The 20,659-nt window shown below is 49.8% G+C and overlaps 1 protein-coding gene and 2 long non-coding RNA genes across 8 annotated transcripts in view; 1 reads left to right on the top strand and 2 right to left on the bottom strand.

Moving 5' to 3' along the window:
* Positions 1-11,323, bottom strand: part of Slc5a11 (solute carrier family 5 member 11) — a 46,830-nt gene extending 35,507 nt beyond the window's left edge. The window contains exons 1-2 of one of the 6 annotated variants that reach the window (XM_060366892.1): positions 10,900-11,323; positions 6,556-6,592 (exon numbers count right to left, since the gene is read on the bottom strand). Coding sequence is in view for 2 of the 6 variants with exons in the window: in XM_060366891.1 (XP_060222874.1) it covers positions 4,013-4,070 (58 nt within the window). In the remaining 4 variants the exon portion in view is untranslated. Of the gene's footprint in view, positions 1-4,012; positions 4,127-6,392; positions 6,525-6,555; positions 6,593-10,899 lie in introns of those variants that run through there. The other 5 variants (XM_021654970.2, XM_060366893.1, XM_060366891.1 and 2 more) reach the window with 5 other exon arrangements.
* On the top strand, positions 8,800-15,288 carry LOC132647160 (uncharacterized). Its single transcript, XR_009585455.1, has 3 exons — positions 8,800-9,173; positions 12,337-13,709; positions 15,175-15,288. It is a non-coding gene; the product is annotated as an uncharacterized LOC132647160 (long non-coding RNA).
* Positions 14,195-19,819, bottom strand: LOC132647159 (uncharacterized). Its single transcript, XR_009585454.1, has 2 exons — positions 19,635-19,819; positions 14,195-18,560 (listed from the first exon to the last, which is right to left on the bottom strand). It is a non-coding gene; the product is annotated as an uncharacterized LOC132647159 (long non-coding RNA).
* Between the last annotated feature and the right edge of the window lie 840 nt (positions 19,820-20,659).

Here is a 20,659-nt window from a genome sequence, read left to right on the forward strand (position 1 = left end):
AATCCCAGCACTTTGGAGGCCGAGGTGGGAGGATCACTGAGTATGAGGCCAGCCAGGGCTACGTAGCAAGACCCAGTCAAAAGAGAAGAAGATGCAGAAGGTTCCCGCATGCCTTTTGTCCCAGTCTAGTTTCTGTGACTGTGACAAACACCGTGACCAAAAGCAAGTTGGAGAGGAAAGAGTTTTCCCCATCTTGTATGTCACAGTCTATCACTGAGCCAAGCCGGGAGCTCAGTGGTGAAACTAAACTAAAGGCCATGGAGGAACACTGCTTACTGGCTCCTTCCCAGGCTCACATCGAGCTACCTTTCTCACACAGCCCAGGCCTACCTCCCAGGGATGGCACTGCCTGCAGTAGGCTGGACCTTCCCGTGTCAGTTGTAGCAATTAAGAAACTGTCTCCAGACAAGGCCTCAGGCTAATCTGATGCATCAGTCCTCAACTGAGATTCCTTCTTTCTAAGTATCTTAAGGTTGCCCTCTATTGCAGTTACAAATACTGGGCAACTTGGTAAGGAAAGGGCGTATGTGACCCACACTTCCATGTCACAGCCCATCACTGAGGGAAGTCGAGAAAGGAATTCTTGCCGGGACCTGGAGGCAGAAACTGATGCAAAGGCCGTAGAGAAATGTTGCTCACTGTCTTGTTCCCCACAGCTTGCTCAGCCTGCTTTCTACAGTGCAGGACCACCTGCTTAGGATGGCAATGCTCATAGTGAGCTGGACCCCTCTGTAGGTGTAAGGTTATTGTGTAATTCACATGCTGATTTCTGTACCCCCCATATCTGGTCGAAGTCCTGGTTCTAAGACTCTCCTGTCTCAATGTTGTATGAACATCACTCCCCAATTATCCCCAGATATGCCAAGAAAGCATCTTACAGCCAGTCACTGAGCAGGGAAGAGAATAGGGCTGGACTTCCTGCCAGGCTGAGAAAGAGGAATGAGAGGAAGAAATAGAGGAGAGGTCCAGGAGCCATCAGGAGAGAGAGGAGCTGTACCAGTATCTCTGGGATCTATGCTGGGAGGAAGACAAATTAGTGTAGAGGGTTAAGAATAGAGTAATAATTGCTCAGTTCTTGTGCTGTGAAGCTTGTTTAAATAATATAATAGAGTCTCAATTATTTGTGTGATAGCCAGGTTAGGAGAGAAACTGAGAAACAAACAATTTTATAAAAATAACTTTAACACCCATCCACATCAATCATTAGCCAGGAAAAATATCCCACAGACTTGCCCCCAAGTCTATCTGGTGAAGGCATTTCCTCAACTGAAAGTCCCTCTCCCCAAATATGTTTACATTTGTGTTGAACTGACAGCAGCAGCAGCAGCAGCAGCAGCAGCAGCAGCAGCAGAAGAAGAAGAAGAAGAAGAAGAAGAAGAAGAAGAAGAAGAAGAAGAAGAAGAAGAAGACTTGTAAGCACACTCCTCTGTGTGGCCAGAGTAAAGAGAGGAGTCAGCCAGATACTGAAGTCTTATCCTGATGCTGAATCTTTCTATAAATTGCATCTTTAACATATGCCTACACAGCACCTGCTACCTGCCAGGACTCCTAAAGTATTTTCTATGCTGCAAAGTGGGCATTGTCATTATCACCTTATCATCTTTTTGTTGTTGTTTGAGACAGGATTTCTCTGTGTAGCCTTGGCTGTCCTGGACTCACTTTGTAGACCAGGCTGGCCTTGAACTCACAGGAAAAAGGCTTGCCTTGGTGGCATACGTCTTTAATCCAACACTCAGGGAGGCAGAGGCAGGCAGATCACTGTGAGTTCATCCTTATTTTGTAGAAGGAGTTAAAACACAGCTCAAGTGAAGGGTTGGGATTTAAACCTGAATAACCTGGCTCCAGAACCCATGCTTTGAACTACTAACAGAAAGCACTCCTCTGGAGATTGCATTTCCATGAGCAATTTAAGAGAGTCCTGTGATGGGCAGAATAACGGCCCAAAGATATTAATATCTAATTTCCAGAATCCATGATTGTGTGGTGCTCACAGAAAGAAATAAGACTGCTATCCCATTGACCTTAAAATAGGCGGCTGCTTGGGTCATTTGGGAGCATCTAATGCAATCAAAAGTGACACAGAACTAGAAGGTCCAGAGAGATGACAGAGTTAGAAGGGTTCAGAAGCTCAGCATTGCTGGCTTTGAAAGTGGGATGCTGGGGCCGTGAGCCAAGGAATGCAAGTGACTTCCAGAAGTTGTCAAAGCAAATAAACCAACTCTGACCCAGGGACTCCGGGAAGAATCCAGCTCTGCTGAGGCCTGTGTGTGTGGGAGAGGGTATTCAAGTCATATGTGTGTGCCTATATGTATGGTAGAGGGTACAAGCTGTGGGTCTGCCTGTATGCCTGCCAGTGCACGTGCGTGCAGGGGTATGCAGAGGTCAACCTCAGGAGGCCTCTTCTTTGGCTCTCCACTTTGTTTTTTTGAGGTAAGGTCTCTCGTTGAATCTGGAGCTCACACAGTGCCTAGACTGGCTGCCCAGAGAGCCCCAGGGATCTGCCTGTCTCTGTCCTTCTCAGCGCTGGGATGACAAGGCATGCATTACACAGCTGTATGCAGGAGTACTGAGGATCTGAACTCACATCCTCATGCTTGCACAGCGAGTACTTCACCCAATGAGCTCCCTCTCCAGCCATCTACTGACACTTTGACTTGAGCTCATTAAGACCTATCAGGCACACTGAACTCCAGAACTCAAGGTAACAGGTGTGTGCTGTTTCAACCACCAAGCCTGGGATACTTGGCTGCAGTGACAGTGAGAAGCTATCAAAAACCCTTAAATAGTTCTGTCTGGGGTATGGGCATAGTTATGTCATCCCCTGTCAGCCTTGGGGTCAGGAATGGTCAGCGCAACCATCCGTGCTGTGCTGCCCAGTGCTGGGACAACCCCTACCCCAGGACAGTACTCTGTAAATGCAGAGCCTCAGACAAATCACATCTTTTAAGAGTTCAAGCACTGGGGGCTGGGGGTGGTCAGTTGGTAAAGTGCTTTCCTCCTGAGTGCCTGAGTTTGAGCCTTGGTCCCCAGTGAAGAACAAAACAAACCAAAAAAGCTGGGCATAGCGATACGATCTTGTCAACTCAGCTGTCTGGAGGCAGAGGCAGGAGGATCTTGCTTGCTGCCCAGACAGGCTAGCCTAACTGGTGAGCCACGGGTCCCATCTAAAAAACCCAAGGTGGATGGTTCCTGAGGAAAGACTCCTGAATTCGATCCAAATTGACTTCTGGTGTCCACATGTATGTGCACATATATGCACACGTATTCACACACTTGTATATACACCAAAAGAAGGAGAGAGGGAGGGAGAGAGAGAGAGGAAGGATTCTAGCTCTAGAGACACTTTGCTTTCCCCCCTTTATCAGCCCTGAGCAGCTGAACAAGCTTCGTAATACTCCAAATATGATGCCATACAAGTCTGCACTTATGAGCCCGCTACATGGGGCCTTCAGAACACGGCACAGCTGACCTTCAACTTACAACTCTATAACTCAGCCTAAGCGATCACAGGTGTGCACCACCAGGACTGGCTGCCTGTTTGATACTGTGAGCAGAGCCTTGAACTTAATTATAGCACAAATACAGTCACCACCGCCACTATCAGCATCTCCTGCTTCTTTACTATAGTTCTATGACTTCCTGCCAGGTGTGCGAGGAAAGGGTCACCTCGTTTTATGTAGAGGAATTCAGAAGGTAGCCTGTGCGAGGCATGCTGTCTACTCTCATGACTGGTGAGACAATCCCCAGTACTGTACGATGAAAGAGGAAGAAAGAAAGAAAGAAGGAAAGAAAGAAAGAAAGAAGGAAGGAAGGAAGGAAGGAAGGAAGGAAGGAAGGAAGGAAGGAAGAAAGAAAGAAAGAAAGAAAGAAAGAAAGAAAGGAAGGAAGGAGAGAGGGAAGGAGGAAGGAAGGAAGGAAGAAAGAAAGAAAGAAAGAAAGGAAGGAGAGAGGGAAGGAGGAAGGAAGGAAGGAAGGAAAGAAAGAGGGTCAGAGGGAAGAATCCTTAGTGTACCTTCTATTCCTGTGATAAGCATCATGACCAAAGTCAACTTAGAGAAGAAAGGATTCATTTGGCTTCCATATCTCTGGTCACAGTCCACTGAGGGAGCCAAGGCAGTAACTCCAGCAGAAGCTGTAGAGGGATGCTGCTTACTGGCTTGCTCCTCCTGCCTTCTCTGTCTGCTTTCTTATACACCTCAGGACCACCTGCCCAGGCACCACCCACAGTGGGCTGGTTCTTCCTCATCTGTCATCAGTTAAGAAAATGCTCCAGTCTTGAGTACAGGCCAGTTTTATGGGAACATTTTCTCAATCGAGGCTCCCTTTGCTCAGATGACTCCAGCTCGTGAAAAGTGGACAAACAACTAACTAGCACAGGAAGAAGAAAGAAGGAAAGAAAGAAAAACAGAAAGAAAAGCAAATGTTTTAAACTTATAAGCTGAGCTTTCACTATGATATATCATGCTTCTAATTTAACACAGCACCCTAGCAAGAATATTGTAGAAGACACTGTGAATATTGAAAACAAGTACATTGCTAGGCATAATGGCACATGCCTCTAATTCCAGCAATTGGGAGGCAGAGGCCAGAGGATCTGTGTGAGTTCGAGGCTAGCCTGGTCTATGTAGTTAGTTCCAAGAGAGCCAAAACTATGTAAAGAAATCTGTCTCAGAAAAAAAAAAAAAACAAGTTGCTTCCATAAGTTGGAGAAGGTTCTAGACTCATATATCGACAAGCACGTCTTTTGCCCCCATGACTGTCTGGGACATCTGGAAGCCTTAGCTCTGAGGTAGTTCTGTGCATTGCTCCAGGTGGTATGTCCTGTCTCTACATACTATGTGTCCAGACGTATAAATCGTCATGATCAAATTCTCTCACGTCCTGAGAGATCAATCTTCCCAGTGCCTATCTTTGCTCCAGGTTAAACAATGCCATCAAAGAAGTTTTAGTGAAGAAGCAGAGGGCCCGGGAATGTGGCTTGGAGGTGGAGCACTAGTGTGTGTTAGGCCCTAAGGGTCCGTTCCCAGCACTGCAGTATAATGCTGGTGATAATAATAAGGAAGTGATGTGAGCAATTAAGGGGGGAGAGATAGGCTCAGGTAGCAGGCAGGGCTGGGCAGGAAGGTGAGTGTGAAGGTCATGGCTCTGCCTGGGTGAAGCACAGAGTGGGTTAGAAGGCTGGTGGGTCTCTTATTGCCGCTGTGAGAAAACACCTTAGCCTGAATAAAGGTTAAAGGTGTATTTTATGTGCACATGCCTGTGCCTGTGTGTATGTGCACCAGGTGTCTGTAGCACCAGAAGAAGGTGTCTGGTCCTCTGGAACTAGAGTTACGGGCAACTGGGAGCTGCCTGATATGGGTGGTGGAAACTGAGCCCTGGCGCTCTGTGAGAGTAGCAAGTGCTCTTAGTGACGGCCTCACCTCTCCAGCCCCTGGAATAGTATATCAATAGCATGAATCTGCTGGCTACAGTTCTAGAGGCCCAGAAGTCCAAGATCAAGATGACTAACAGACTTGCTGCTGTCTGGTGAAAGCTGGTGCTTATTAAATGATGCTTTTCTGCCTCCGCCCAGGGTGGGAGGAGCAAGCAGCCCCCCAGCAAGCGTCTTTTATAAGGGAACTAATCCTGTCACTGTAGCACCTAAGGCTTCCCTACAGGACCTAAGCACTGGACCCACCTCTTGTCACTGTTGCCCTGGTGTTTGGGTTGTAACCTATGAACTCTTAAAGAGACACACACACACACTCTAAGCACAGCCCTGGGAGAGGATCAGAGAAATTATTTGGAGTCAGTGATAGGGTAAGTGGGACAGGGGCACTTGAGAGCAATGTCCTGCTTTTGCTAGGAGCTGCTCAGAGACCATGGCCTGAAACCCAAGCGGGACAACCCCTGGTCCTTAGAGCTGGCTTTCCCTTTAGAGTGGCTAGTTTGTTTCGCTTTTGCTTTTAGAGTGGATCCTGTTATACAGTGCAGCCTGAATTTTTATGTAGCCCAGGCTGGCCCTACACTTGCTGTGATCCTCCTGCGCTCACCTCTCAACTACGGAGATGACAGGCAGACATCAGCATGCCCGGCCTGCGGCTGATGTTTTAGACTGGCTGATTTATAAGTAATGCCTTTGCTTACGTGATGTGTGTGTGTGTGTGTGTGTGTGTGTGTGTGTGTGTGTGTGTGACATGCATGTGCATACAGATACACGTGTTTAGGCATGTGTGGAGTCACAGGCCTTGGTGGAATGCTCAGCTTATCTGAACCGGAGACAAGATCTAGGGTGGAGTTTTGTAGGTTCTAACTCTGAAAGACTCTGGAGGCTTGGGGAGAAGGTGTCTCCAAGGACCTCAGCTGCTGTCTCAAGGATCAAAACCCCACCGTGTGGGAAATGTTCTCACTACCTTTAAAGCTGAGGACATTTCAGCTCCTAGAAGTGTAGCATCCTTTCTGAAGTCACACAGCCAGTAAGACAGCCTGGATCCCAGCTTGGCTGACCCACTGCTTCAGAAACAGGGAACTCTGGGAAGCACAGAGCACAACCTCAGGTAGGGACCGCCACTGTACCTGAGAAAGGGGTGGATGGCTCTGGAAGACCGCAGGTCTGGAAAGGAAAAGAAGTGAAAAGGGAGGGAGGACAGCAGCCTTGCGCTCCGAGCCCTCAGGGCCATCGGTGTCCATAGCCCCACCCCTAGGCCCCCTCCTGCCCATTGCCTGCCAGGCACTGAGGGGACCTGCACATAAACAAGTCTTTCATCACTGCAGGGGAGGCTGGCACGGCCTCTAAGTGATTCAGAGACCTTGGTGCTGGCATCTTCGTGGTGGGGATGGAGCTGGACCACAGATGCCAGGAACACGGAGCCACCGTCACTCTGCACCTTCCTTGACACACAACACGCAGTACAGATGTGACCACACTGACGTGTAGCTTAGGTCCAAAGAGTATGTCACACATTTTCTGTGCGCTCTTATTTCATCATCCTGGTCATACCTTCAGCTTACAGGCATCAAGATGCCAAAGTGAGCCGGGCCAGGCCCTGGGATGTGCCACAGTCAAGGCCATAGGTGCTACTGGAACGCCAGATAGAAGGTCACTCCGTGCAGCTGTCTGTTTTGCTTTCCTCCCTTCCCTCTGCCTTTCTCTCCTGTCTCTCCTTTCCTCCCTTGACTCTGCTCTTTTCCCACAAAAACATGCCTCAGGTAACAGCTGTGTGTCATATTTAGGCTGGGACTTGGGACTTAGTAAAGTACTGGTCAGGCACTTGTTAGATAGTTGTTACCTGTGTGTTGGGCTTTATGTTATGCCCCGGACATGCAGTAAGACACTTAAAATGTCTTGCTATTTTATTTTACTTGCGTATGCCTGGATGCACCATGTGGGTCCCTGAGGTCAGAAGACAGTGCCAGATCCTCTGGCACCAGAGTTATAGGATGTTATGAGGCTGTTCGGTATCAGATACAGAACCCATGTCCTCTGGAAGAGCTGTCAGGGCTCTTAACCACGGAACCATCTCACCAGACCTTCTTCGGTAAGACATCTAGTGGGTACCAGCTGTGTGCCAGGCTCTGTGCTAGGCCCTGGAAGTTCAACGGAACATCCATTAGGTATCATCTGGGTGCCAGGCTCTACACAGTGGGCTCTATCTGACTTTGGGGGCTCAGTAGAGAAAGTGGAGAAAGTCATTAACTGTGTGCCAGGCCTGTCACAACGAGACAGGCAGCCTTGCTCTCGCCGCCACAGCCTTCCCCCAGGGCCCTTGCCATGCTGTGGCCACCCAGGGCCACTAAGTGAAATGACCTCCATCCAGCGCCTGCCTTTTGCGCAGAGCACCGTGGTTATTTGAACCCAGCCTGCCTCGGAGGGCCAAGTATGGGTGGGCCCTGCGGGCCCCTTCTCAGAGCCCCTGCCAGCTCCCCTCCTGAGGGGTGGGGTGAGGGCAGCCGTGCTGACAAAGGCTTTCTTTGCAGGCAGAACAGGCTGCCCTTGAGGTTGCCTAGTGGCCAGAGCACAAAAGGAAGCTCAGTCAAGCAGGGACAGCTCTTACCCTTCCTTTCTGGCCCTTTACACAATGATTGTGCTAATGGGAGATGTGAAAATTTTCCACACCACAGTGCAAGGGCAAACCAAAGCAAACCAGGAAACCAGTCTAAATCGGCTCCACCGTAGCCTTTTTTTTTTTTTTTTTTTTTGGTCTCGCCTGGCTCCTGTGTGTGTCCCAGTGCCCACACACACTCCCAACATGAAGTGTCAGATCTGATGCTTCTGCCAAAATGCTGCCAGGTTTCCCAGGAAGGAAAAGACAGATGTGTGTGCAGGGAGGCAGGAAGTGGCTCCCTTGTACCACTAGAAAGTGACGGCTGCCATCTAATTGCAAATTTTAACACAAAAGACCCCCTGGGAAATAGATGTGTCGTTGTAAGCCAACCGTGCAGACTTGAGAACCTCAAGGCCCTGGCTCAGATCCCACTCTGACTCCTCCAGCTGCGACCCAGAGCAATAACTTCTCCCTGGCTCTTTCCTCATCTATAAAATGGGAATGACAGTCGGGGGTCTACCACAGTGAGCAAATGAGCTATGGCACAAGGTTTGCAGCAGGATGCTTGCTATGTTCACAAGCGTCAAAGACAAGCAGTGAGGAAGAAAGAGAAGACAGTGGACTTTGTGGTCAGGGAGACCTGGCCACTTTTTGGCCACTTACAAGTGAATGTCATTTGCAAGTCAGCATTACAAGGTCAGGCCTCCATTAAGCCCCACTGAACAGGTAAAGCTGAGGCCTGGCCCAACGCCACACCACTGGTAAATGACTGAACTAGGCCCCAGCCCAGCTTTAACTCTTCAGCTCCTGCCCACCATGAGATAGAAACCCGCGGCAGGATATGTGACTCCAAGCCTTGAGCTAGAGCCACTCATACCCTCCTTCCTGTGCCTTAGCAGCCACTGCATGGCCACAAGCTGGCCCTTTGATTGGCCTGCTCTAAAGAGGCTAGTGGTGGGCCAGCCTAGCTATGGGGAGAGGCTCCGCTGGAGGCCAAGAAAACGGAGAGGGCTTAGAGCTGCCAAAAGAAGACACTTGCTGGCCTTTTGTGCCTTTTGATGCTTGGAACAGGACTACAGGAAAGGACCAATGAACAGATTCATCCCAGTCCATTAGGAAAAACCATTTTTCCCTACTGGGCCACAGAAGGTAAGAGGTGGGAGTGTGGGGGGGGGGACTAGATGAGTCTTCTCCATCACCTATTCCATTCAGGGATGGCCTTGTCCCATAATATCAGAGAATAGAAGTCATGACCTCATCTATTTAGCCCATACAGGTTCATTCAAATGCCAACATGGCATCCCTTACAGACGCCCATAGATACCCATGATATGAGCATGTACAGGCCAGAGCTCAGGTTCTGCAGCAGGGAGGCAGGTGCCCCTGGCACTCCGGCTACGTCACTAACTTAAAGCATCCTTATATCACATCCATCCATGCATCCAGCTATCTGCCAGTCTATCCATCTATCCTCCTATGTCTACTCAGCCAAGAATCCATCTGTCCATCCATCTGAACATCCATACATCCATATATCCATCTGTCTATCCATCCTTCTTTCCGTGTGTCTACCTACCCAAGAATCCATCCATCCACTCATCCATCTATATATCCATGCATCTATCTATATAGCCATCCAGCCACGAAACAAATGATAAATGAGCATCTAAGTGTGCCGAGCACTATTTCTAAGAATCAAAGATGCCATAGCATACAAACATCCATCAAATAATTCATCATGTCTTTCTCAACTTCCTAAATCTATTCACCCGTAGTTCCATTCTCTTTTATTTCCAAAACCTACCTTGAATCTGTTTTCCTTAAATCACCGTCATCTTAACCACCTTCACTCACGTCCAGCCCAGAGCAAGGAGTTCCTTCCTTCCTACCCACTGCCACTTCATACTTTTAATCACTCCTTCCTAAGGAATCCAAAGAATTATCAGAACACAAATTAGACCACTTGCTTGTTTCTATCTATTCTTTGAAAGCTATCCATGCCCTCAGGGCCCTCAGCTTCTGTTCACTCTGTCTGACACAACTTTCCCCACACTGTTTTACAAAACCATCCTCATTCTTTAGATGCCAGTTGACATACATCCCATCTGCCTTCTCCTGGCCTCTGCCCAAGTCAGATCTCCAACTTATTTCTTTTCACACCCGTTGTGATTTTGCTCTGCAGTTTAAAGAAGCCTGGAACACAGTTTGTAGAACTCCCCTGGAACTCCTTGCCTCGTAGTACCAGTGCCGTAGGCACCAGGAAGGCAGAGTCTGTCTCATCTTGTGCCTTAAAAGCAGACCTGCCATAAACACCAGTCTTGCAAACAAAGATCCCAGCAAGGGCAGCATTTGCCACACTCAGAGGTCCAGAGTTGTCTATCAACCATTCCCCGGAGATGACTAGCTTGTAGTCATGGGGGCTGGGCCTCAGCTTTTTGATATCCTCTGTGTCACCTTTCAAGAGTTGTTCAATGGCCTTGGCCTCCCTGGCAACTGTGAAATTGGAAGAGAGGTGCAGGTGGCCCAGGCAGGTGGGACGTGGCTTTGCTCACAGCAGCAGTGGGTCCTTCCGGCTTCCTGTGGCCCCTGCAGCTCCTCTCCCTTTCCTTATCTCTGTGGAGTCTGCTCTGCCACACCTGGGGGTTTGGCCAGGCTGACGTCCACATTCTCCTCTTTGACAGATAAGGAACCTGAGGCTCCTGTCCTTCAATGTCCCTGAACTTGATGAGGTAGAAGAGCTGAGACTCCTGGCTCATGCTATTGGCTTCTGACACCCCAGAACCACACTCTGTAGGCCAGGACCTCTGCCTACAGGTTGTCCAGTCCTCAGATGCGAGAAGCTTCCCAGTTTCCAGAGTGGGAGGAGGGAGCTTACCTTCTTCACGGTGCAGGCTCTACCACTCTAGGCTCTCAGGGGACTTGAGAGGCAGAAGGCAGTGGCTCTGAGAGGGGAGACCCCTGGGATTTCCTGTCTTCTGCAGCAGAGAGTGTCAGAGGACAGCAGTGTAAGTGGCCCTGCCTCCTTGCCTGCTGCTCAGAAAGCTTCCACACGGGTCAAACTCCAGCCTCAGCTGCAGCAGCAGTTTAAAGGAAGCCTGGAAGATCTCTTCAGAACCCTTGAACTCTGAGCAGGCCCCTGTGAAAAAAAAAGGGGGGGGGCCTGCCCTGCCCTCATTGGAGCTTGGCCAGTGCCCTTACCTGGCAGGGGGCCCATGGCCTGGAGAGGCAGGGGAGCCTGGAGCCTGGGTCCTGGGCTGCCTTACTCACTCACTCTCCCCGCCTCCCCTCCACTCTGGGAGCAGGCAGCCTTAGGACAGCTGGAGGAGCAGGGGGAGGGGGGGTGCAGGAGATAAAAGGGACATGCCCAGAAGGACTTTTCCAGCTCCAACCACTGACAGCGGCAGCCAGTGCAGCCAGACTGTGCTTTTCATCTCTCCAGACCGAGGCAGGGCAGGCACGCAGCATCCACACAAACTGCCAGGAGGTCCTGAGCCACGGATGGAGCTCACACAGCGCACAAGACTCTAGGACAGTCAGGGGAAGAGCTGCGAGGCTCCTGGCTGCTCGGGGCTGCAAACATTTTCATTTAATTACTAGCGCTCGGAGAATGCTTTGCTCAGTCTTCACCGTTGGTGTGACTGGGTGCACAACCACTTAGGAGACACCTGTCAGTGTGTCTGTCAGAGTGTTTTCAGGGAGGTGTAACCAGGGGAACCTATCCTCTGTGGTGCATTCAAGAGAAAACAGTAGAGGAGGGCTGTGCAAGCATGAGGACCTGAGCTTGGATCCCCATTGTCCAGATAGAGAGCCGAGCATCATGTGTATGTCTGTAATCCCTGAACTAGGGGTGGAGACAGGAGGATCCCAGGGCTCACTGGCCAGCCTGTCTACCAGTCCATACACTTCCCGTGCAGTAACTGTCTCAAAAACTACGGTAGCGAAGGCGTGTAGTGTCACATGCCTTTAATCTCAGCACTCCGGAGGCAGACACAGCTGGATCTCTGTGACTTTGAAGCCAGCCTGGTCTACAGAGTGAGTTCCAGGACAGTCAGGGCTAATAGAGAAATCCTATCTTCACAAAATGTCATCATCAGCACCATCATCATGTAGCAAATGATAGAGGAAGGCTTCTGGCTCTAACCTCTGACCTCCACTCGTTCATGGGGTGGGTGTACACGCACACGCACACACACACACACACACACACACACACACACACCTGAGCTGGGCACCTTCATTCACCCCTCTCTGTTTCAGTGCCTCGTGCTGATGCTACTTTGTAGCTAAATCTTCTTAACTTGCTTTTTTTCAGGTACATTTGTCACAGCAACCCAAAGAGTACCTTGAGGCTGACTGTGTTCGGGACTTCCCACCTTTCTCAAGCAATACAAAGAGCTGGCCACAGCACTCTGCGCTGATCCCGGGGTCAGAGCCTGCCAGAGGGGGACATGTTCAATGGAAGTCAGCCGCAGCCCCAGGGACAGAAGTGAGCTGTGGATGACGCAGCCTTCATTTTATTGGACACGTCTTGGGGGGACCTGGGGCAGGTTCCGGGAGCTTTCAGAAGAAGCCTGTGTACCTAGCAAAACAGGACACAGGGAGATGCCAGCAACCACAGAACAAACACCGCTGTGGGAGGGACAGCCATGACCCAGCCCCAGTGGTGTCACAACGTAGGAACCTTTTAGAAATGTTCTCTGACAATTGCTCTGACTGCCAGGCCTCTCTGCCTTTACCCAGTGTGGTAAATAGGTAAGATGGAGGCAGAGGCAAGCGGACCTTTTTGAGTTTGAGGCCATCCTGGTCTCCAAAGGGAGTCCAGGACAGTGAAGGCTACGCAGAGAAACCTTGTCTCAAAAAACAAACAACAAAATAATAGCTAAGAATGATGCTATAGCCATGTGTGAGAGCTACTACAAGGGTTTGCAATCCATCCCCCTTGTTTCTGTAGCTTTTCTCTTATGTTTATTTTATGTACATTATACTTTCATTCATCACCCCCATCATCTTCCTTGGTCTCCACCCATCATTTACACCCACTCCATTCCCCACATGCCCTATATATTTTCTTTCATTTTAAAAATTAGCTACCATAGCCTACGAAGTCATGGGTTTCACAATGACATTTTCATACCTGTATCATTTCACTCTCATAACTCATTGCCTCCATCTAGCTGGTCCTTTTCCTTCCTCCAAATACTCTTTCTGCTTTACGTCTCATGTGTTCGCTTGCTCTCTTTCTTCCCTCCTCCTCCCTCAAGATCTCGTCTCACAGCCCCCCCTTTCCAGTTTCAAGACCCCTCCATACACACGTGTGTGGTACCTGTCTTTCTCTACCTCCATCTCCTGCCCTTGTCCTTCCCTGCTGCTTCTCTTTTAGGGTGTCCTTCTCCCAGACAGTCCATTCTACTTTCTTGTCATAGACCTAGGTACGTACGTTTTTTCAATCTGAATTCTGCTTATGAGAGAAAGCATGTGCTATTTGTCTTTCTGAGCCTGGCTTATTGTTTGGGTATGTTACCTACGGAACTGTCCAGATGTCCTTCACAGGTGAATAACCTCTGTGGTACAGTTGTTCCGCCATTAGATACCCCTCAGGGGGAATGAGAAGAGCCTCCTGCAAGCACCCACACGCAACAGTCCCAAAGCAGAAATAGTGACAAATGTCCTGGGACCGGAGAACATGTAAGTGGCTCAGGTTCCTTAGGACATCATTCGAAACAGCTACATAGGGGACTCCCTGGGCTGGGTGGAGCCCGCAGCCGAACACTCATTTAGCATGTGCCAGGGCCTGCATTCCATCCCCAGCACGGCAAGACGGCAACAGCAACAAACCAATACAGACTCCCAAAGTGAGTTCAAAAGCCGACAAGCACATACCTGATATCCCAGTTCAGAGGTTGGTGAGACCACGCCACGGTCCAGGATGGAAGACAGGGAGAAGGGGTGCAGCTGCAGGTACAACTGAGTGTATTTTCTCCAGTCGTGTGTGTGTGTGTGTGTGTGTGTGTGTGTGTGTGTGTGTGTGTGGTGTGTGTGTGTGTGAACCAGAAACTTAACCCGTTTGGCTGGCTGAAGAGTGAACTCCAGGGATCCAATGACCCCCGCCCGCGCCCCCAGCACTGGGCTTTCGGATGCATTCCACCATTAAAAGCCACTGGACAGATTAATACAGATGGGTTATGTTGTATTTAATTTTTTTCTTTAACAATGGAAACAAGATTGGAGAGATGGCTCAGTGCCTAAGAGCATATACTGCTTTTGAGGAGGAGTAGCGTCTGGCCCCCACCAGGTCAGGCTGCCCACAACCACCTATATCCCCGGCTCCATGAGGCCTGAGGCCTTTAGTCTCTGCGGTAACCTTTACATACATGCATATACCTATACACATTCACAGGCATAGACCCATATCACTAAAACCGATAATTTTTTTTTTTTTTGCAGTGGAAGCAACAGTGTGAATAAGCCTTCCCCCGGCCCCACACCCACTGTGCTTCCTGTTCCTGGGATAGTGACAGCTCAGTTCCTTTTCCAGCTGTTTCCTCTCACGCATTTGTTACTAAGACTGTGGGTCTTGAGTGATCAGAGTGCCCAGTCTTTCAAGAGAAGTCTCAGAGTCTAGAGCCGTGCTTCTCAGCCTTCCTACTACTCCTCTTGTGGAGATCCCCCAACCATTAAGTTACTTTGCTGCTACTTCATAACTGTAATCCTGCTACTGTTATAAATTGTAATGTAAATGTCTGCTAGCAACACCCAAAGAGGTCACGACCCACAGGTTGAGAGCAGCTGATCTGGACCCTCCTCCTTGTGGACTCTCCTCATTCATAAAGCTTGGTATACAATTCCAAGTTAAACAATTCCGCCTTGACCTGGTGGGTGTAGGCGGCTCTCTCCCTCTGAGCTACGAGTCCAAGGCTGAGCTCTGCGTAAGCTTGTTTCCTTCCCGAAGTATGTGAAGCCTCCGCCTCTCCTCTGTCTCCTCCTCCAATGCTGGGGATGGAACCCAGGGCCTCATGCAAGCTGAGAAAGCGTTCCTCGCCTGGGCTGTGTATACGTCCACCTACAGTCTTTAGAAATACTTTCCCTGGGCTGGGAGATGATTCAATGTGTGCAATTTGTTTATGGTGCATCCGCTTTTACCATCCCACAGTCCTTTGTCTACACATCAGTGTCTACTGAAGCTGGAAGAGCCGGCCAAGTTGAAACAGACCAACTTCCCCGAGACACCATCAAACAAGCCTGAAAGAGCCCCTGCTCAGAGGAACACACGGGACATTCTCCGCTTGGCAGCCATGAGCCCCTCTGGTCAGTTTCGTGGGACAGATGCTCAGGATACCCGCTTGGCAAGTACAGGCTCCTAAACACTCCTTGTAAACAGGTGTCCACAGGTGAGAAAACAGTTCAAAAGATGCTACACAGGAAGAGCTAGCCTGCTGTAGGATGAGCCTTGGCTCTCTGCATCTAGAGCCTTGTTCTTTCTCTTTACAATGGCTTCAAAGGGGAAAAATCCACACTCTTCTGTGTTTTTTTTTTTTTAACCCAGACTTGTGCTGGTGGAATTTTTGGCTGATATCTTCATTCATTTGTTGCTATAGCTTATTTTCAGAGCCTGGCTAATTCATGAGTCAAGGGTTAATTGTGCTCATGGTTCTGGAGGTTGAGGTTTCAAGGTCTCACAGACTTGGGCTGCCCTCATCCACAGCAGTTGCAGGTGTATCCAGAAGGTAAGGGCACATCTCTGAAGTGTCTAGGCATTGATTTTCTCATATGAAGAGCAGCATGATAATAGTACCTAGATGTTCCATCAGGTAGATGCTGTGAGATTCTGCCTCTAACACTCTTCCCAAGCCAAGGGGTCATTTCTTTCTCCTCTCATGAGCTCATGGGTGTTGTGTGGAGTTCTCCAGCGGCAGACAGAGCACAGGAGCAGCTGTGAGAATCCAGATGTCTCCTGTGAAGCCGAGGCTTAAACAGATGTGCAGAGTCCAGTGGTGCTGTGCACACCTATGATTGCAGTACAGGGGATGCTAAGGCAGGCTGGGCACAGCCAGCCTAGGTTCCATAATGACAGAAAAGAAGAAGAAAAGAATCAAATGAAACAAAGAAAATTTGTTTGTCAACGCTAAGGACAGTGACCCTCTCTTTCCTGAGACTTTGGGGACTTATTTGAATAAACACGCAGGGAGCTTGTGGTTCTCTTAGGATCAATAAATATTTAAAATGGCTTCCCAAGTGTCTAATAAAGTCTGGAAACAGTCTACATAACAAAAGTTCCTGTGTGTAAGGGTAGCTCAGGACCAGAACACTTAACTGAAAAAGCTCTCTGGAGTCTTTCAAAGTGACAGGTTCCCCAGGCAGAGAGGTCTGAGAACCACCGTGCCTTTGCAGCCGGCAGGAGCCTGAGGGCTTGTGCCTGTCCTGCAAACGCTCCGGAAAGCATCCTGCCTACACCCAGAGCCACGTGGTAGGGGTGAAAAAGTGGCACAGTTCAGTGAGTGAAGTGTTTGCCCTGTGAGTACCAGAAAACCTGAGTTCAATCCCCAGCACCCACAGAAAAGGCACACACTACTGTAGCCACACGGTAGTGTGTGCCTAGAATCCCAGTGCTGGAGGGCGGGACAGAGACCGAAGGACGCCAGAGCCTTGCTGGCTTGCTGGCCTAGTCAAATTGGCAACTGTTTAGTGAGAGACCCTGTTCCAAAGAGTAAAGTGGAAAGGGATGAGGAAGCCTCTCTCTCTCTCTCACACACACACCCGGGTCTTCTGACAAGGCCAGACCTTGGACCATCTCTATGGGCGGCAGGGGCTACAACAATGCACGTGTTTGCATCTCAATAAAGCAGAAAGAACCATGCACAGGAGGTTGTTAAAGCGTCAACACGACCTCTCTAACTTAATCACTAAGCGCTTTAACCTCTGGTCCTCCTTGGCAGGGGCTGAGGTTGGAAGTGGAATGTGAGCACACTGGTGGTTTATCAGAGTGGAACGGGACCCATTCCCCAAGCACTGTGCTTTGTACCTGAATCTGTGGAAAACTTTATCCCCAAGGTCAGAGGTTAATGGCATCTGGAGGTGGGACCTAGGAAGAGTGATTAGGATTGAGGACGTCATTTCTGGACCAATGGTTATCTCCTGAGCGGTTGTGTTTTAAAATCATTTCACCTTTTTCCTCCCCCTCTTCACTGCCCTCCCTCTACCCAAAAGTTTTAGTTTCACTGGAGTGATCTAGAAACAAGACTTACAACTAAGAAAGTGAAGGGTTAAAAAACAAGCCCCTAAACTGGGCATCGTAGCTCATGCCTCCAATCCTAACACTCAGGAGGCAGAGGCAGAGGCAGGTGGATTGCTGTGAGTTCGAGGCCAGCCTGCTCTACAAAGAGAATCCAGGACAGCCAGGGCTACAAGAGAAAGACTCCTGAAAAAACAACAGAGGAAAAGAAACCCCTGAAAAAACAAGCCCCTACGTGTGACAATGCACAGGGAAACTGAGTCAACATAAGTGACTGATATTCAACAACCTGTGAACAGTGGGTAACTGGTGTGTGTTATGTTGAAAGGATGAATGAACGAGCCAACAATTCAACGGGGAATATCTTCCTCCCCAACTCCAGCTCCCAATGCTGCACAGACATGACAGACTGGACCAGCGGGGCGGACTGTGGAGAGCGTGACGGGGTCTTGCGGCCATGCACAGGACCTCTGGCCAGCCACACAATGGTGGCTTTACCTCTAGAGTGTATGCCACTCTCACCTCGTGGCACTCTGGGCTTCCTTAAGAATCTGGAGTTCTCAGCAGCAAGGCCTTTCCATCTTGGACTCCCAGCCTCTAGAATCACGAGGGGACAAACCTTTATGCTTCATACATTCCCCAGGCTCTCAGACTGTTATAGCAACAGAAACCAAGTAAGAGACCAGCAGTCCAACACTTGCACCAGCACAAGTCTGGGTCTTTGGGCATCTTTGCTGATAACACATTGTCTGGAACGGGTGTGAAGATCGGCATGGAGCTAGCTGCAGGGCCCGTGTGAAAATACCTGGGGTCTGCAGTCCGTATTCAGTCAAACCTTGGAGCTAGGGCTGTCACCTGCTGTGACTCTATGAATGTCTAAACCCATTTGGCCAGAGCCCGGTAATGTCATCCTCCCTCAGTGCCTGGACCTAGAGCTGGGGACCAGGACTTCAACATGTGAGCCAATTTCACATCTAAACTAGAAGAGCCTCGTGTTACCACAGCATGGCGCTGGCCCTAGCGTGTCCATCCAAAGCTCATGAAAGGTACAGCCATCTTGCTCTAGAAGGACATCTTGCTCTAGAAGGACATCTTGCTCTGGCCTCAGCCTCGGACTCAGCAAACTTTTAGATCGAGATTCTGCCATCTTGCTCTAGAAGGACACCGTGACTCCCCGCCTCCGCCTCAGAAGGATGAGCCACGATTATGCTGTGATGTCATTGTCCCTCCACTTTGCTCCTGGCCCCTGTGATCCAGCTGGGCGTGACCTGAGAAAGTCGTTTCACCTCCTCAACCTTGCTGCATGTCTGTAAAAAGAAGGAATGCAAGCCAGTTGCTGAGCTCTGCTCTGCGAGAAACAAATGTGCTTTCAGTTTATTAAATTACTTTTGTGGCCATTTCCAGTATTATTGGTTGTCGCTGGCTCGTAGCGAGGCTCCGCCCCTGAACCTCTCAGGTACATTCGGAGTCAGAACACCTAGCTCCAGGCCTATCGCCACGTTCCCTAGGAAGCTGGGTTAAGGCTGAGAAGGCAGATATGGGACCCTCAACCGTGCTCTGGGAAGCATCTCGCCCTCTAATGTTGGTTTTGTTTCGTTCAGTCTCACCTAATTGTCCAGGTGGAACGTGCAGTGTTGGCTAAGCTGTCTTTGAACGTTTTAGCCTGGTTTTAGCCTCCTGATGACAAGTGTACATCACCATATCAGCGGCCAGTGCCCTCTGAATGCTGCTGTCATCACCACTGTATCAGCCTTCATCCCAAAACAAGCAGTGAGAAGCTGCTCGGTGGTTCCCCCCTTGCTGACAGCAAGAAGGCGGAGCATCCTGGCTATCCTTACCGCCTCCCCAAGGTGCAAGTTCCGCTTGGGGCTTTAGCCTCTGCGACTATAGCTCCCCCGGGGCTCCGACAAACTACAGCTTCCTGAAAATGCCAAGCTGCAGGCTAGTCACCAGCCTTTGGCTAGCCCTGCCTGGACCTCCATGGGGACACGCCCACAGCCCCACCGCCACTCCGCAGGAGTCCTTTGCTGTGTGATAGCCCTTTCTTGCTAGAATGTGTCTCCTGCTGCCTGCAGGAGTAGCTGCACCTGGTCACGCAGTGAGGTTTCTCTCCCACACGCTCACTCTCCATCTGGGCAATGGACAGTTCTACTTTTGAGCAGTATAAAAGGTTAATTCACTTCTAAAAGAGTCTCTGTGTCTAGCTGTTTGCTCTTTCAAAAAAAAACGTTTCAGAAAAACAAACAAACAACAACAAAACTGCTGTTTTGCCCACAGACATTGCATCAGGATCCTAGGTATCTCTGTAAGTTGGCACAGGCGAGCGAGCTACTCAGTCCAAACTAGTTTGAACGAAACGGCTGGCTCACGTGGTTCCATACCCAAAGCTTCTGGTCGGGCAGACTCCAGCCTCTCGGACGACAGCCTCGGTTTTGCTTCTCGGGCTGGGTTTCGTCTTGACGTTACTCTCTAGCCAACGTTTTCTCCGTTAGAACCCTGAAAAGCTCGGGAGCTGTGCTCAAGCGTCCAAGGTCAGTAGGAAGCAGAGATTCACTCCCTAACAGATTTGACACCAGGCCTAACTGCTCCGGCCAGACTGTCATTGGCTCCCATCCGGTCACATGCTCAACTATGCACCAATCGTAGCGGAGGGACCGGATCGGCTCTGCCCAGGCATCTCCTTGTTGCTCCTGGACGGAAACCAGTTTAGAGTTTCTAGAAACCGGAGGTTGTGCGGGACAGAGAGGTCAACAGACCCACCTCCTCCTAGAGCTGGCTTGGAGAAGGATTAACTGGAGAGAGCGTGGTCAGGCGTGACTTTGACTCCCTCCCTGTGTAGCTCCATCCTTCCGAACCCTAACATCGGGTATCCTGAGTCTGATCTGAGGCAGGGGGTGCAGCTTGTCCTTCATCATCTGATCTTGACCCCTTTGCAGCTACACAGCCCCGCCCTGAGACCCAAGTGTACCTCGCTGCCCCTGCTATGCTTTCTAAGACTTGGCACTGTCTTTGGAATGACCGTGTGGCTCACTGATAAAATTTTCCCCCAAATTAAAAAAAAAAAAAAAAAAAATGGCGCCCTACTGTCATCTCCATAGAGGTACTTCATTGTCTGGTGGCCGAGCATTCCGGTTTCCGGGGTGCACTATTGTTTATTTGATTGGTGCCCTCTAGAAGCAAGTACTGCTGGCCTTCTTTGGGCAGTTCCCTCTTCTCCCGTTAACAGAGCAGGGGACATGACAATCACAACACGGAAGGTGACGTTCCTGGACTACTTAACAGTTTGCAATCTGAGAGGGAGTGATTGCAGCAGTCCGGTTCTCTGCGCTTGACGCCACTTCTCTTGAAGACTGATGGCCTGTACCCTAAGCTTGTCCTCCAGTCCACAGCAGCAGCTTCCGCTGGC

Source organism: Meriones unguiculatus, chromosome 14 (genome assembly GCF_030254825.1).
Source record: "Meriones unguiculatus strain TT.TT164.6M chromosome 14, Bangor_MerUng_6.1, whole genome shotgun sequence".
Lineage (NCBI taxonomy): Eukaryota > Metazoa > Chordata > Mammalia > Rodentia > Muridae > Meriones > Meriones unguiculatus.